Source organism: Pezoporus flaviventris, unplaced genomic scaffold (genome assembly GCF_033815535.1).
Source record: "Pezoporus flaviventris isolate CSIRO_AGI_PZ_B2104156 unplaced genomic scaffold, CSIRO_AGI_Pfla_v1 ptg000066l, whole genome shotgun sequence".
NCBI lineage: Eukaryota > Metazoa > Chordata > Aves > Psittaciformes > Psittacidae > Pezoporus > Pezoporus flaviventris.
The window spans coordinates 1,221,002-1,234,543 of record NW_026892614.1 but is presented as its reverse complement, the minus strand read 5'-3'; the positions used below and the strand labels follow the sequence as shown (position 1 = coordinate 1,234,543).

At 40.6% G+C, this 13,542-nt stretch overlaps 1 protein-coding gene across 2 annotated transcripts in view; it reads left to right on the top strand.

Annotated features, from left to right (window-relative positions):
- DAAM2 (dishevelled associated activator of morphogenesis 2) overlaps positions 1–13,542 on the top strand; it is a 172,396-nt gene that overhangs the window by 84,860 nt on the left and 73,994 nt on the right. For both annotated transcript variants that reach the window (XM_061470898.1, XM_061470897.1), the window contains exon 4: positions 10,471–10,545. In XM_061470898.1, the coding sequence (XP_061326882.1) occupies positions 10,471–10,545 (75 nt within the window). The remainder of the gene's footprint in view (positions 1–10,470; positions 10,546–13,542) is intronic.

Below are 13,542 nucleotides of genomic sequence, written 5' to 3'. Positions count from 1 at the left end.
CTAAGGGGAAATCCTGCCTGACCAATTTTGACGGCCTTCTATGATGGGGCTACAGAACTGATGGACAGGGGTAGAGCAGTTGATGTCATCTCCCTGGACTTGTGTAAAGCGTTCAACACTGTCCCACACGACATCCTTGTCTCTAAACCAGAGAGACGTCAATTTGATGGATGGACCACTCGGTGGATAAAGAACTGGCTGGATGGCCGTACACAAAGAGTTGTGGTCAATGGCTCAATGTCCAGCTGGAGACCAGTAATGAGTGGTGTCCCTCAGGGATCGGTGTTGGGACCAGTGTTGTTTAACATCTTCGTCGCTGACATGGACAGTGGGATTGAGTGCGTCCTCAGCAAGTTTGCCGATGACACCAAGCTGTGTGGTTCAGTTGATACCCTGGAGGGAAGGAATGCCATCCAGAGGGACCTCGACACGCTTGTGAGGTGGGCTGATGCCAACCTCATTAAGTTTAACCATGCCAAGTGCGAGGTCCTACACCTGGGTCGGAGCAATCCCAGGCACAGCTACAGGTTGGGCAGAGAAGAGATTCAGAGCAGCCCTGCGGAGAAGGACTTGGGGGTGTTGGTCAATGAGAAAATGAACATGAGCCACCTTCAGTGTGCGCTTGCAGCCCAGAAAGCCAACCATATCCTGGGCTGCATCAAAAGGAGCGTGACCAGCAGGGCGAAGGAGGTGATCCCGCCCCTCTACTCTGCTCTTGTGAGACCTCACCTGGAGTATTGTGTGCAGTTTTGGTGTCCTCAACATAAAAAGGACATGGAACTGTTGGAACAAGTGCAGAGGAGGGCCACGAGGATGATCAGGGGCCTGGAGCACGTCCCGTATGAAGACAGGCTGAGAAAGTTGGGGCTGTTCAGCATGGGGAAGAGAAGGCTGCGTGGAGACCTCATAGCAGCCTTCCAGTATCAGAAGGAGGCCTATAGGGATGCTGGGGATGGACTCTTCATTAGGGACTGTAGTGACAGGACAAGGGGTAACAGGTTAAAACTTAAACAGGGGAAGTTTAGATTGGATATAAGGAAGAAATTCTTTACTGTGAGGGCAGTGAGGCACTGGAATACGTTGCGCAGGGAGGTTGTGAATGCTCCATCCCTGGCGGTGTTCAAGGCCAGGTTGGACAGAACCTTGGGTGACATGGTTTATTGTGAGGTGTCCCTGCCCATGGCAGGGGGTTTGGACCTAGATGATCTTAAGGTCCTTTCCAACCCTACCTATTCCGTGATTCTGTGATTTGTTGAGATAGTGATAGTGGCTCTACGTGCCAGTAGAATTACAGCAGAACCTTGACCTCAACATTGCTGCAAGATTGTGGGGACAGAGCTGTGGTTTCAGAAGTGCAGTCTAAGTCCACAGTCAAGTACCTGGAGATCTGGCTGTGTCCATGAGAAACTTTTTTTCTCCTGAAGCCCCCCTGAGTAGGAGGATCATAAAGTAACCTCCTGACTTGTAGTATCCTCCACAGTGGACCTCTCCCTTCACCTCCAAAAGAATTATGCAGAATGGGCTGAGGGAAGGTAGGCTCCTGAGAACTTCCTCATTGGAAGTGCAGGGAAGGCATGAATAGCCTTATCTGTCAGCTCATTATTTAGGTTATACAGTTATCAGCTTTGAAATATCACTTGATTGATTTGGGGCTTGTGAAAAGTAGTGTGGAAGAGATTTTAAACATGAGTATGGAGTTCAGTTAATAGGACGGAAGGTTCCTACAGCAACAAAAGTCAGGGAAGCATATCCAAAATCATATCCAACAAGAGACAAACTTCCATGACAAAGGTAAAACATTCACTGGGAGGAACAACGTATAATACCAGTAGACTTAAATTTGGTGAGTAAGCTTTGTTCTGAGGGTTGAAGGCACTGCGTATTTCAGTGTAGCCTCAGCTGTACATTTAAATTGTCCTGTAAATATAGGGACAGGTTTTCCTCTTGGTTACTGTGCTATATGCATAAATTAATGCCTGGTGATGGCAGGATCCCCAGACTACAGCAGGGCTAAATACATTTGAAGAGGGACAAGCACACTTGCATGACCTTAAATGGTAAGAGGAGGCTGATGCAGTCAGTTCTGGCAGCAAGTTTAAAACTGTCTGTATTGAAGAGGAGAATAGAAAGCTAATAGAAGGGGAAGAGAAGAGAAGAGAAGAGAAGAGAAGAGAAGAGAAGAGAAGAGAAGAGAAGAGAAGAGAAGAGAAGAGAAGAGAAGAGAAGAGAAGAGAAGAGAAGAGAAGAGAAGGAAGGTTGTTAAAACTAAAAGTGTACTATGCAACCCTGCTATAATTCAAAGTTCCTTAAACTGGGATTCCCTCCATCAGTAATCTGTAGCAAGTCTTGTGCCAGACATGTTTATTGTAGAACTTAATCTTGGTTTAAAAAATGCAATTATGCAGGTCATTAAAATCAGTGGTTGAAACTTCTGAGGTTTCAGAAAAAAGCGTAATTCTTACCTTCAGCTCATAACATGGCACCCGCAATGTTTCCACCTACCAGGTACGCCATTCCACTCTGTTTGCAGTGAGAATCTGTGGATCTCTCAGCATGTATGCAGTGGATCTGGCATGTTTTATGGAAGATAGAAATAGAAGTGTGGGTTTCATCTCCATTAGACTCACACCAATTAGAATTAATTAATCTGAAGTGGATTCGAGTGGTAGGTGAGGTTGGAAACAGCACATTGTGTGTATACAATATACATCTTTTAGAGTTGCTGTATCTGTGAGTGCTTGGAAAGCAAAACAAAGTCATGGAAGGAATAAGCAGTTCAAAACAAAGCACACATTAAACTTTATTGGAAAGCTTTTCAGCTTGTGGTGTAGTGCAAACCATCTTTCAGAAACGACTGATAGTCTCTTTTAACCTCTAAAGGCTGGTGAATTTCAGCAGCATTGAAACTTCTCTTGGTATTACAAAAAGATTGCTAAGAAAAAATCCTCATCCTTCATAATTTTATTCCTTTTTCCCTTTTCTTATTTTAGACTTTATTCTGTGGCAGTGAGTTCCACAGTTTGTCAGTATAAAGCATTTTGTGATATAAATAATAATATGAAGCCTTTAATTCTTCCTTTGACAGGCTGGTTCATAACTGGCATCAGAGGTTATTATTAGATCCATCCTGTTACTGGCAGCAGGACAAAGATCAGGCTAAATGAAGAAAAAGAAAAATCAGAAAAAAACCCTGTGGTCTCTTAGGTAAATTATTCCTGTGTCATAATGCAGTGGACTGGAATCACATATGGTTATACCTGACTGTTATGACAGGCAATTAGAACTTTGTAGTTACATGCTGCAGCTGGTAATTACTGAATATTCCCTTTTAATAAGTTACACAGTAGACTGCTTTTGTGGCAGACTGGTTATTATCTGCACACCAATAGGTTAATTCCAGGGAGAAAAGTAATGTTTGTTTTTCTCACTCTGGATAAATTGTGCGTAAAAGGCTTGGATATAGCTCTCTCTCCAAACCCTGAGAAAATTTGTGTAAATACTAGTCATGGAGTCTGAGAAATGGAGCAGTGACCATGTCTGTTTAGTGAATGGCTCAGTCCTGTGGTGTCTCCTGTTTCAAAATTAGCATCTCTTGGGACATGGTTGTTTTTTTTGGAGGTGTAAACTGTCTAAAAAGCTTAGATGTATCTTAGCTCCACTTCTGAATTAGTATTCATCTCACAGCAGGTCAAACACTTTTGTGTCTTTTAATGAAAATGCTTTTTATTTATGCAACTTTGCCTGCTCTGAACTCAGACATAGCCAATAGGATGGACAGTGTGTTAATGAACAGGCAAATGTTTCTTTGAAGGCTGAACTTATCCATAAAATGATGAAAAGTTGATTCCATAAAATGATGAAAAGTTGGTAAGTCAGTCGTGGAAAAAAAGGGAGAAGTGATTTAGATGAGAGTGCAATACAACTTCAGTGTGAATTGCTTCTTGCCTGTGCTACAGATTTCCTGTGTAACTGGGAGCTGTGTAATTGTCTGCATCCCATTTTCCCTGTTTCTGCTGATCTCACTGAAAAGGAGACTGAAAAACCTGATATGTGAATTTTGTTAAGGACCTTTGGCAGTGTAGAATGCAAGGTGTTACAAGACTGTATTGTATTCATCATTAATAACAGATGTTGCAATAAGCGGATTCTTTTTTAAAAGTATCTGAAGGGAGAAAAGTAGCATTTGTGGGAAATGAAGCACAAGTGATAACCATCTTCCACCTTCCAAGCAAACAAAAACCACACAGTTTATAGTGGCCAGAATATTCATGTGGAGAGCAAGGGTCATGCGCCTCACTTTGAAACAGAACAGGGACACAATCCTTCACATCTCGGATGAATTTTTTACCAGCTAAGTTGTCATTCTGAAGAATTTGAAGGTATTATATATATATTTCTTAATATATATATTTCTTCTATATATTATATATATATTTCTTGAAATTACTTGAACTCCATGTTTATATTTTCTGAACTGTATGTGATAATGCTGACCCTTCACACCAGGTGAAATAGCCTCTTTCAGTGCTGTGAGGTACCAGAATGATGTGTGCAGCCTGTTGAGAGGAGAAACCACACTAACTTTCACATGGCTTTTGCAAAAAAAATGCAATTCTTTGTGACCCATGTATAAACGGGCATGCAGTGACATGATACAGCGAACAGACTGGAACAGGAATTTACATTACAGTAGCCTCATTTCACATTTTTCATCTGTGTTTATGCACTGGTTTTATTGATATAAGGGAGGAGTTCAATTAATGGCATCATGGTTCCTTACCCAAGAAAGGTTTTTAAACCCTCATTTTGCGGCACCAGGTAAGTGGCTTGTTCCCATTCTGTTCTAAACAGTGCAAGGCAGTAAGGTCAACTGTCTGCAGCTCTGAAGAGATTGGTTTGAGAAGGAAGTCATGATGCCAATGAGTAGATGTTGTCACAGTAGCATTCATGCTTGTTGTATGACATCCATAAAATATGGTGTGTTTCTTGGTGCATCTGTTCAAGGAGGAAGTGTTATTTCAGTTTGCTTATTAAAAGGTTTCATGAGTCATTAGCCTTGGCAAGTTATCACAGGGGGGTGTGTGCAGGTAGTGTCAAAGTCCGTATAATGTTTGGTCATGCAGGGATGCCAGGCACATGCTGTTCCCAGGGAGTTAGGATTTGTCTATACGGCACAAAACTAATGTGATATAAATGATGGTGGAAATAAGAGTCTGTTAAATTCAGTGTCAAATTGGTGTCTGTTCCTAACTCTGCCAGGGATTTCCTGGATAAGTTTTAATTGTCATGTCACCATATATGTCTCCCTGTCTCCATCTGCAGGAAAGGAGCCTTGTAAAGTTGCTGATTTTGTGGATGCATTTGTTGTTTTGACATGCTCAGGTTTCCAGGACATGCTCTAGAGAAATGCTTAACATTGTTTGGGGTCTGTTGCTGCAGTAAAATACCAATGTACCATCACTGGAAACTGAAAGCCAATGCTCACCACCAAAGAGCTTCAATGCAGGCAGTAACTGTTCAGGCTTTCCCTGTGCTGTTTCTTTCAAGGCTGAAACCATCTTGAAAGAAGCACCCACCATATAATCAGTGTCTTTCATTTTCATGATCCACTCAGCCATGATTGTCTGGCATTTCCTCATGATTTCTGTAACACTAGTGTTCAGTACTTCTTTGTAGAAAGTTTCACAACCAAGGCAGTGGTCTATAATTCCTGACTATGTCTGTTATCGCAGTCTGTGTATTGCAAATGCATGCCCTACTAACATGGCATCTATTAAAGGTCTCTGCTCACTAGAGAACATCTTGCTCAATGGATCAGGTCTCCCAGGATTTGCAAAAAGGCTTTTAGGATCAGCTGAGCTGTATGCACAGTACTTTGCTTTATTTTGTTCCATTTTGATTGGTTCAGATGGTCCAGATATTTGTAGAACTCCATTAGGTCCTATCTAGTATGAAGTCAGAAGTTCCACTTTCCACCAAGGCATGGAGCCTGTCCAAATTAGTGTCAAAGCCTATATAATACCTTGGCTATATTGCAGGCTCGTATAGTATCAAGACCCTGTTTTCACAGCAGTTACATAGCTGTTACTCCAGTGAAGAATGATATGGCCTCTTATAAAGTCCACAAGCTGACGCCTGTTTTTTAATGTGATATTTACACTATTCAAGGAGCTAAAAGAAGGCTTTGCTTTAATAAATTCCTTCAGCTAATGTTTTCCCTTATACAGATGGGTTATTGTTTCCAGGTTTTTTATACCTATGCGGCTTTTTATATTAGGGCCTCATTTTTTTGTTTGGCTTTATTATTTTCTTTTTTTTTTTTCCTTCTTTCTCTGTGCCTCCTGGAGGAAGGGAAAGGGCTGCCATTATCATCAAGTTGCCTTGCAGTTTTCTCTGAGGTTTTATTTGAGGGTCAAAATCCTGAAGACATTAAAACAAAACCAAACAGCACCCTGTTGTTGCTCCCCCGCATACACAGAGACCCCCCACACCCAGAATTGCTTTCTGTTTTCAGCTTATCTCCGCTGTCTGAGAGGAAACATGGTATAGCATTTGCTTACCATGGACAGAAATCACGTAATTAAGGCAATGAAATATATTTTTTTTTCCCTCAGTGGCCCTGATGCTACACTTGTGAACTCATCTTTCTTTCAAAAATGTTGCCCAGCCATTGGTATAAATAACACTCTGCCACCTAATGATGTCATGGGCTGCATAAAAATCTGTATGTTCATCTCAAGTAGGTTTCTGGTGCTTCATAGTGGAAATAGAGTGCCAGGGTTTAAGTACATAATCACTTTTATTCCAGCTAAGTAAAAAACCAAATTCTGGTCTGAGCAGGGAGTCTGAAAGACCACTGAAATTAGAGGGACTATCCTGCTTAATATGCTTCTGGGCTGAAACAACTTCAGAAAGAAGGGATGGTATAGTGGAGTATGTGCTAAAACTTTTTTAACCTCAGCAATATGCAGCTTACGTGTGGGCTTTAGTTCCAGAGAAAAAAGATTACATCCACTGAAACAAATTTTCTCCCAGTTTTAATTAAAACCAAATGTAAGACTTACTTACACACTCAGAGTTCAGATCAATTTGTAGTGGATGGAGAATGGTCAAATGCAGGATACATCAAGGAGCTTATACCATTTGCCAAGCTAATCACTTATGCAGATATACTTTAGGGGATCAGAATATTCTTACCCCTGTACACACAGAATTTAAAGGGGAAAAGGTATTGTAGCTTATTTTGGGATAGAAGGGATGGATCCAGATAGTCCTTAATTTACAGGCATTTGTTTCTTTACTTGAAGTTCAAAACAGAGGCAGGAGAAGTATAGAGAACATATGTATTCCCTCCTCTGGTGATGTTCTTGTCACCTGTACTCTGCAAACAATTATAGGTGTTACTTGGACTTTTATAGTTCTATGGAGAGAAAAATTTCAGAAAGGCATATGAGCACACCTAGCATTTCAGATTGGTGGCTCAACCTGGTTCCCTGCAGAATGACCTTCCTTCACTACCCCTAGATTACCTCTCAATCTCTATAGTTCTCTTTGGTGGATAAGATTATCTTATAATGCTGTATTTATCTATTGTATGTTTTAATTTATTTTTCCATCAGCAAGGTCATATATTGACTTTTGCATGAGAGATTAAGGTCTGCTGAGGGTTATGATTCCCACTGGATATTCTACACAGAAAAGGGGCAGCAAAAGGCAATCTACCCATTGCATGGGGTGTGGCAATTCTGGCTGGCTGTTGGTAGGGAGTTGCTTATTCCTATAATGTGGCATATGATATGAATTAGGGTTCATCGGATTCCTGTTGATTGTGGCCAGGAGAAGGAAGCGAGGAAAAGCAGCAGAACTTCTCACTTAATTTGAGAAAGGTCACCTTGTTCTTAATTGTACCATTTATTATCATGAGGTGGTGTGTGCATAGAAACTGTGGGTGTAATTGGTATCTCTTGCCACTCTGCCAGCCTCTCATACTTTTCATACAGCGGTAGCTCTCATACTTTTCATACAGCAGTAGTCTACTATATGAATGTGCAGCTGGAGACCAGTAACGAGTGGTGTCCCTCAGGGATCGGTGTTGGGACCGGTCTTGTTCAACATCTTCATTGCTGACATGAACAGTGGGATTGAGTGCGCCCTCAGCAAGTTTGCCAATGACACCGAGCTGTGTGGTTCGGTTGATACGTTGGAGGGAAGGAATGCCATCCAGAGGGACCTTGACACACTTGTGAGGTGGGCTGATGCCAGCCTCATGAAGTTTAACCATGCCAAGTGCAAGGTCCTACACCTGGGTCGGAGCAATCCCAGGCACAGCTACAGGTCAGGCAGAGAAGAGATTCAGAGCAGCCCTGCGGAGAAGGACTTGGGGGTGTTGGTCAATGAGAAAATGAACATGAGCCACCTTCAGTGTGCGCTTGCAGCCCAGAAAGCCAACCGTATCCTGGGCTGCATCAAGAGGAGCGTGACCAGCAGGTCGAAGGAGGTGATCCTGCCCCTCTACTCTGCTCTTGTGAGACCTCACCTGGAGTATTGTGTGCAGTTCTGGTGTCCTCAACATAAAAAGGACATGGAACTGTTGGAACAAGTGCAGAGGAGGGCCGCGAGGATGATCAGGGGCCTGGAGCACGTCCCGTATGAAGACAGGCTGAGAAAGTTGGGGCTGTTCAGCCTGGAGAAGAGAAGGCTGTGTGGAGACCTCATAGCAGCCTTCCAGTATCTGAAGGGGGCCTATAGGGATGCTGGGGATGGACTCTTCATTAGGGACTGTAGTGACAGGACAAGGGGTAACGGGTTAAAACTTAAACAGGGGAAGTTTAGATTGGATATAAGGACGAAATTCTGTTCTGTAAGGTTGGTGAGGCACTGGAATGTGTTGCTCAGGGAGGTTGTGAATGCTCCATCCCTAGCAGTGTTCAAGACCAGGTTGGACGAAGCCTAGGGTGATATGGTTTAGTGTGAGGTTAGGGGTGGAACTTGATGATCTTCAGATCCTTTCCAACCCTAACTATTCTATGATTCTATGATGCTTTATTTAAATCTTTTGCACTTCTTAATTGTTTATTTGGATACAAGGGCTGAATAAAGAGTTGTGATCTGTGTAGAATATGTCTGTACTGTATTCCTTAGCTAGATGGGGACAAAGCTCTTTTGATGGTATTGTAAATGGAGATACCTTTTTGCTACCTGTTGAAAGACCGATGGGATGAAGAGATGGGAAGGAAAGATCATAATCCCAGTCATTACTTTGTTTTTAAATCTAAATATGAAGATTTTGATTTGTGCAGACTTTGCTGCTAGTATTGGTTTTAGTGGTGTTAGTATGTAGCCTGGCAGGAACCTGCCAGGTAGCAAGATGTTTTATGAATGTGGCTCAATAGGGAGCATGTAGGGCTCTTTCTGATCTCTAAACCAGACAGTTCTGGAATATCTGAGGTACTCCAAGAGACCTACAGGTGTAGTATTTTTCATAGAGAACATTGGTGAGATCCATGCACTCGTCCTGCATCTTTGTGCATCCTTAGGATGATTCAAGTGGTTCAATCTCTTACCATATGCTAGGAGTCTTAATAAGAGTTATTTGTAGTTCACAATAGGAGAATAGGATCCTAGAAACCAATCCTCATTTTGTCAGTGACCATTACACCTATCTGAAAACAAATAGACCCATTACAATGAAATCTAATTTTCATTGAGTGGCCAAGGAAAAAAAAGACTTGGTTCCTGAGTAGGGGTAGGTCTCCTTTTAGAAGCTGAGCTTTGTGGTGTTTAGTCTAGTGAAGATATCAGGTGGATTTTTTGGGAGATAGAGACAGATTAATGTTGCTTTGACTGTATTTAAGGGGATGCTGTTCTGTTCCTTTAGATGCTTTGATGTTGTGCTGAGTGGAATGGACTGGACAGGATGGGAATGGAATAAAGTAGTCTAAATCTCTTTTTTGGTTTATCACATCAAAATGAAGCATTCCTTTGGTTTCCTTTCAGGTTTCTTGATTTATTTTATTTTTTCCTCCATAGCAGATGTTAAACTCCTTTGTTGGTGAATCCCACCATCACTCTAGCAGTAGAGGCAAAATAATTTATACAGTCTCTCAGTATAAAGCAACAAAATTTAAACCTGGTATCTGTAAATGGGCTATCCTTCTACTTGGAAAAATAGTATGTTTAAAGGACTGAGGTTTTGCTGCTTAGATGCCAGAAATAACTGTGTCTTCATCAAACTTTATCATTCTGTGTTTAATAACTGTAGCTGAAGGGGATTCTTTTTATCTGGCACACCATGCTAACATTACACTTTCAAAAAAGTTTTTAATAAATGTGGCACATCTATGTGCATTGTACAAGAGTATGCGGGGAGATATCACAAGAGCAGTGCAGTGAAGAATCACAGGTGGTTCTACTGTGGTATGTAATCCTGTAAAGGCTCCTTTTGTAACCTTGTTTAACTTTCTGTTTCAGGAACAAGAAGATCCTAATAAGCTTGCTACCAGCTGGCCTGATTACTACATTGACCGCATCAATTCCATGGCAGCAGTAAGTTACCTCTCTTGCAAAGCAGGGAAGATTTCCTACCATAGAGAAGTGTTTCTTTAGGAAGAAGTCTCCAAAGAAGAAGTACATTAGCCCAAATGCATGACTAATTTAAAATAGGGCTTCTCAAAGAAGACAAATATGTGTATTAAGAAAGACCCCTCCTCCAGCAGAAGAAGAGATTAGAAAATACCGTAAGCATTTCCAGGTTTTATTTCTAAAATACTGAGCACTGAAGACAGTCACATTAGATTCTGGAATGAAAATTCAAGAGAATATCTGATGAGAAAAGTAACTATTTGAAAACTAGGTGTATGTTTTCAAATTGATTCCTAACTACAAAATAGCACTGGGGTTATTAGTTTAGTAAAAGAATTAAAGAAAATATAGTTGTTTATGATAATATCTACTTATTACCTAAGAGCAGGTAAATAGAGGAATGTAAGGCTGTAACATCTTAGACATCAGATACAAGCCAACAAAATGTTTGAGGAAATCTTTTTTCAGTTGTCTCATTCAATAGTTTATAGTATGTCTCTTCTGCTGAAGCATGCAGTAGAACTGGTCACCAGCAGAACACCACCTGCAGATAATCCATTGATCTCCTTTTTATATGGTAACTATGCAGTCAAATCTTGCCTCCAGTTATTCATAAGCAATGCCTACTCAGCTTTCTTTGGCAGTTGTGCAGAAATGATGATAGAATTCCATTCTTATCATCTTAAGTATGACACTTTGTTTACATATGCTGTCATGTTTGATTTCTAAAGGCTTTTCTGCACGTATTGTATTGGGTTATGAGCTATAAAATAATTCCGTAAAAATAATGTCTTATTGGATGCTAAATGTATCAATACTGATGCATTTCTCATGCTGAAATATGTCTTGCTTAGTAAAAATATTAATCAAGATTTACAAGTTGTTATAACTTATTGTAAAAGGATAAAAGAAAAGCTGCTTTCTTCTGTTAGTCATGAATAAACAAAATGGTTACCTTTCTTCATGGCACATTTTTTTATGGACTGATTTTGAGAAAAAAGATTGAGCTTTTGTGACTGGCATGGCACTATGCTTTTATTTCCTGACTGAACAAATTTGCTCTACAAAAGCCATTAAGGAAAATAATGAGTCTGAAACCTTGCATTCTCACTGAGCCAAATACTTCTGGTAGGATTTGATCCAAGGCATCTTGAATCCACTACAAATTTTTCCAGTGATTTCAGTGACTTTTGGATCGCTCTTTAAATGGTCTTGATGTAAACCTGGATTGAATATGTACATGCCACTATTGTAAATGTGGAGCAGTTCCATGGAATGAGACTATACTTTGGCCTATGTTTCTAATTTTAAACATGTTTTAAGAGCACCAATAAACACCAGCCCTAGTAATGTTGTTTGCGTGCCTCGGCACTGAATGATTTGTAACCTTTTATTTGGCTTAAAGCCTCATGATTTACTCTTATGGTTGAAGTATTGAGAAGACACACTGGGGTTAAAAACCCTGCTTCTGATTTAGCGCTTAGTTGCTTCACTTTTAGGCAGGTGAAACTTAGTTGAGTTGATTTCACAGGAATTGTATCAGTGGAAAATTGGAGTAATACAGCTGAGAACCAGCTCCAACACACATTAAAAGACATGTTCTATTCATTATTATTTAGACCTCTGAGATTCTTACCTTCCAAACTGTTATTTTGGGTCCCTCATAATTTCAGATCTAAATTTAGTGCCAGGGTTTTTTTAAATACTTTTAAAAAAAAAAACAACAAAACCAAAACTAAACAAAACTGCATCCAAGTTTAGTTGGCTCAGAAGTGGTGAAAGAAAAACATGTTTCATGTTGCTTCCTGACACTGTCTAATCTATGTCAGTTTGTGTCTCCTGGGCACTATCAGGTATTACAATATTTTAATTAGAAATACTGCAAGAAGTATTAGAGTTGAAGTGGTAGCAAAAATCACAAAAGTGTTAGTTTAAAATTCCTTAAGTCCTGTTTTTTAAATAAAATTTAATCTTTGCATCTCCTGTGAATTAACTGCATGAGAATCTTTGTACACGCAGATTTTACATCTATATCCTTTTGTTTAATATATGAAGACCTTTCTTTAGATATTAGCTTGGCAAAAATGTTCTTCCTACCTGCTGATAATATGGAAATGGCACCTTTATCCTGCTGATATCATGAAGCATGTTTCTGTGGATTTCAGCAGGCCAAGCCCCCTGAGCTCAAGGATCATTTTCTCAGAAGATCCTCTGCAGTGTTACCTATCATATCTGTCCCTCATAGATTATGCTTGAGAGGAATGTTGTGATGCCTGACATGTTTGACATTCCCTACTTGTAACCTTAGACCACTATGTTAGGAAGCACTTCAGGAACTGTTAGGAGCCACTATGTCAGGAATCACAGATTCCTCATCCAGTTCAAAAAGCCATGCATTTTAAGCACAGTCCTGTTCCCACATTTTTTTTCTGTTTCTGTGGTTGCTAAGATGTTAATAGTTTTTAAACCCAGTTCTCAGGAAAGTGTATGACAATAAAGCTGAATCTCTTTACTAGTCAGAGGTGTGCAATTCATTTGGAGGGACTGTCCAATCCTTCAGGTACCCTCACTGAAAGGAAGGAAGGGGACAGGTACATCATTGGTAGACTGTCTTCTAGACTAGTCCTTAAGAGGAAGGGACAGCTGCTAACGATGTCTGATTTAGAAAGAGGAGCCTCCAAATTTGCTCAGGTCTCTGATGTCTACATGCTATAAATAATACTGTTGAGAGTGGACAGGTTGCACACCCACAGTTAGAGACCATTTCCATTATCAAGGTCATTGTCATCTTCTGCTGATTCATCAATACACAAAACTTCTTTTCTTAAAAATGAAGCAGCTGCCCTGTTAGTCACATGTAAAGAAACCTCCCTGTGCTCCTGCCCTCTTCACCCCATGATACTGTCTGCTTGGCAGCACAAATAAACACAGCCTTCACTTCACTGGGGAGGAAAACTTCTG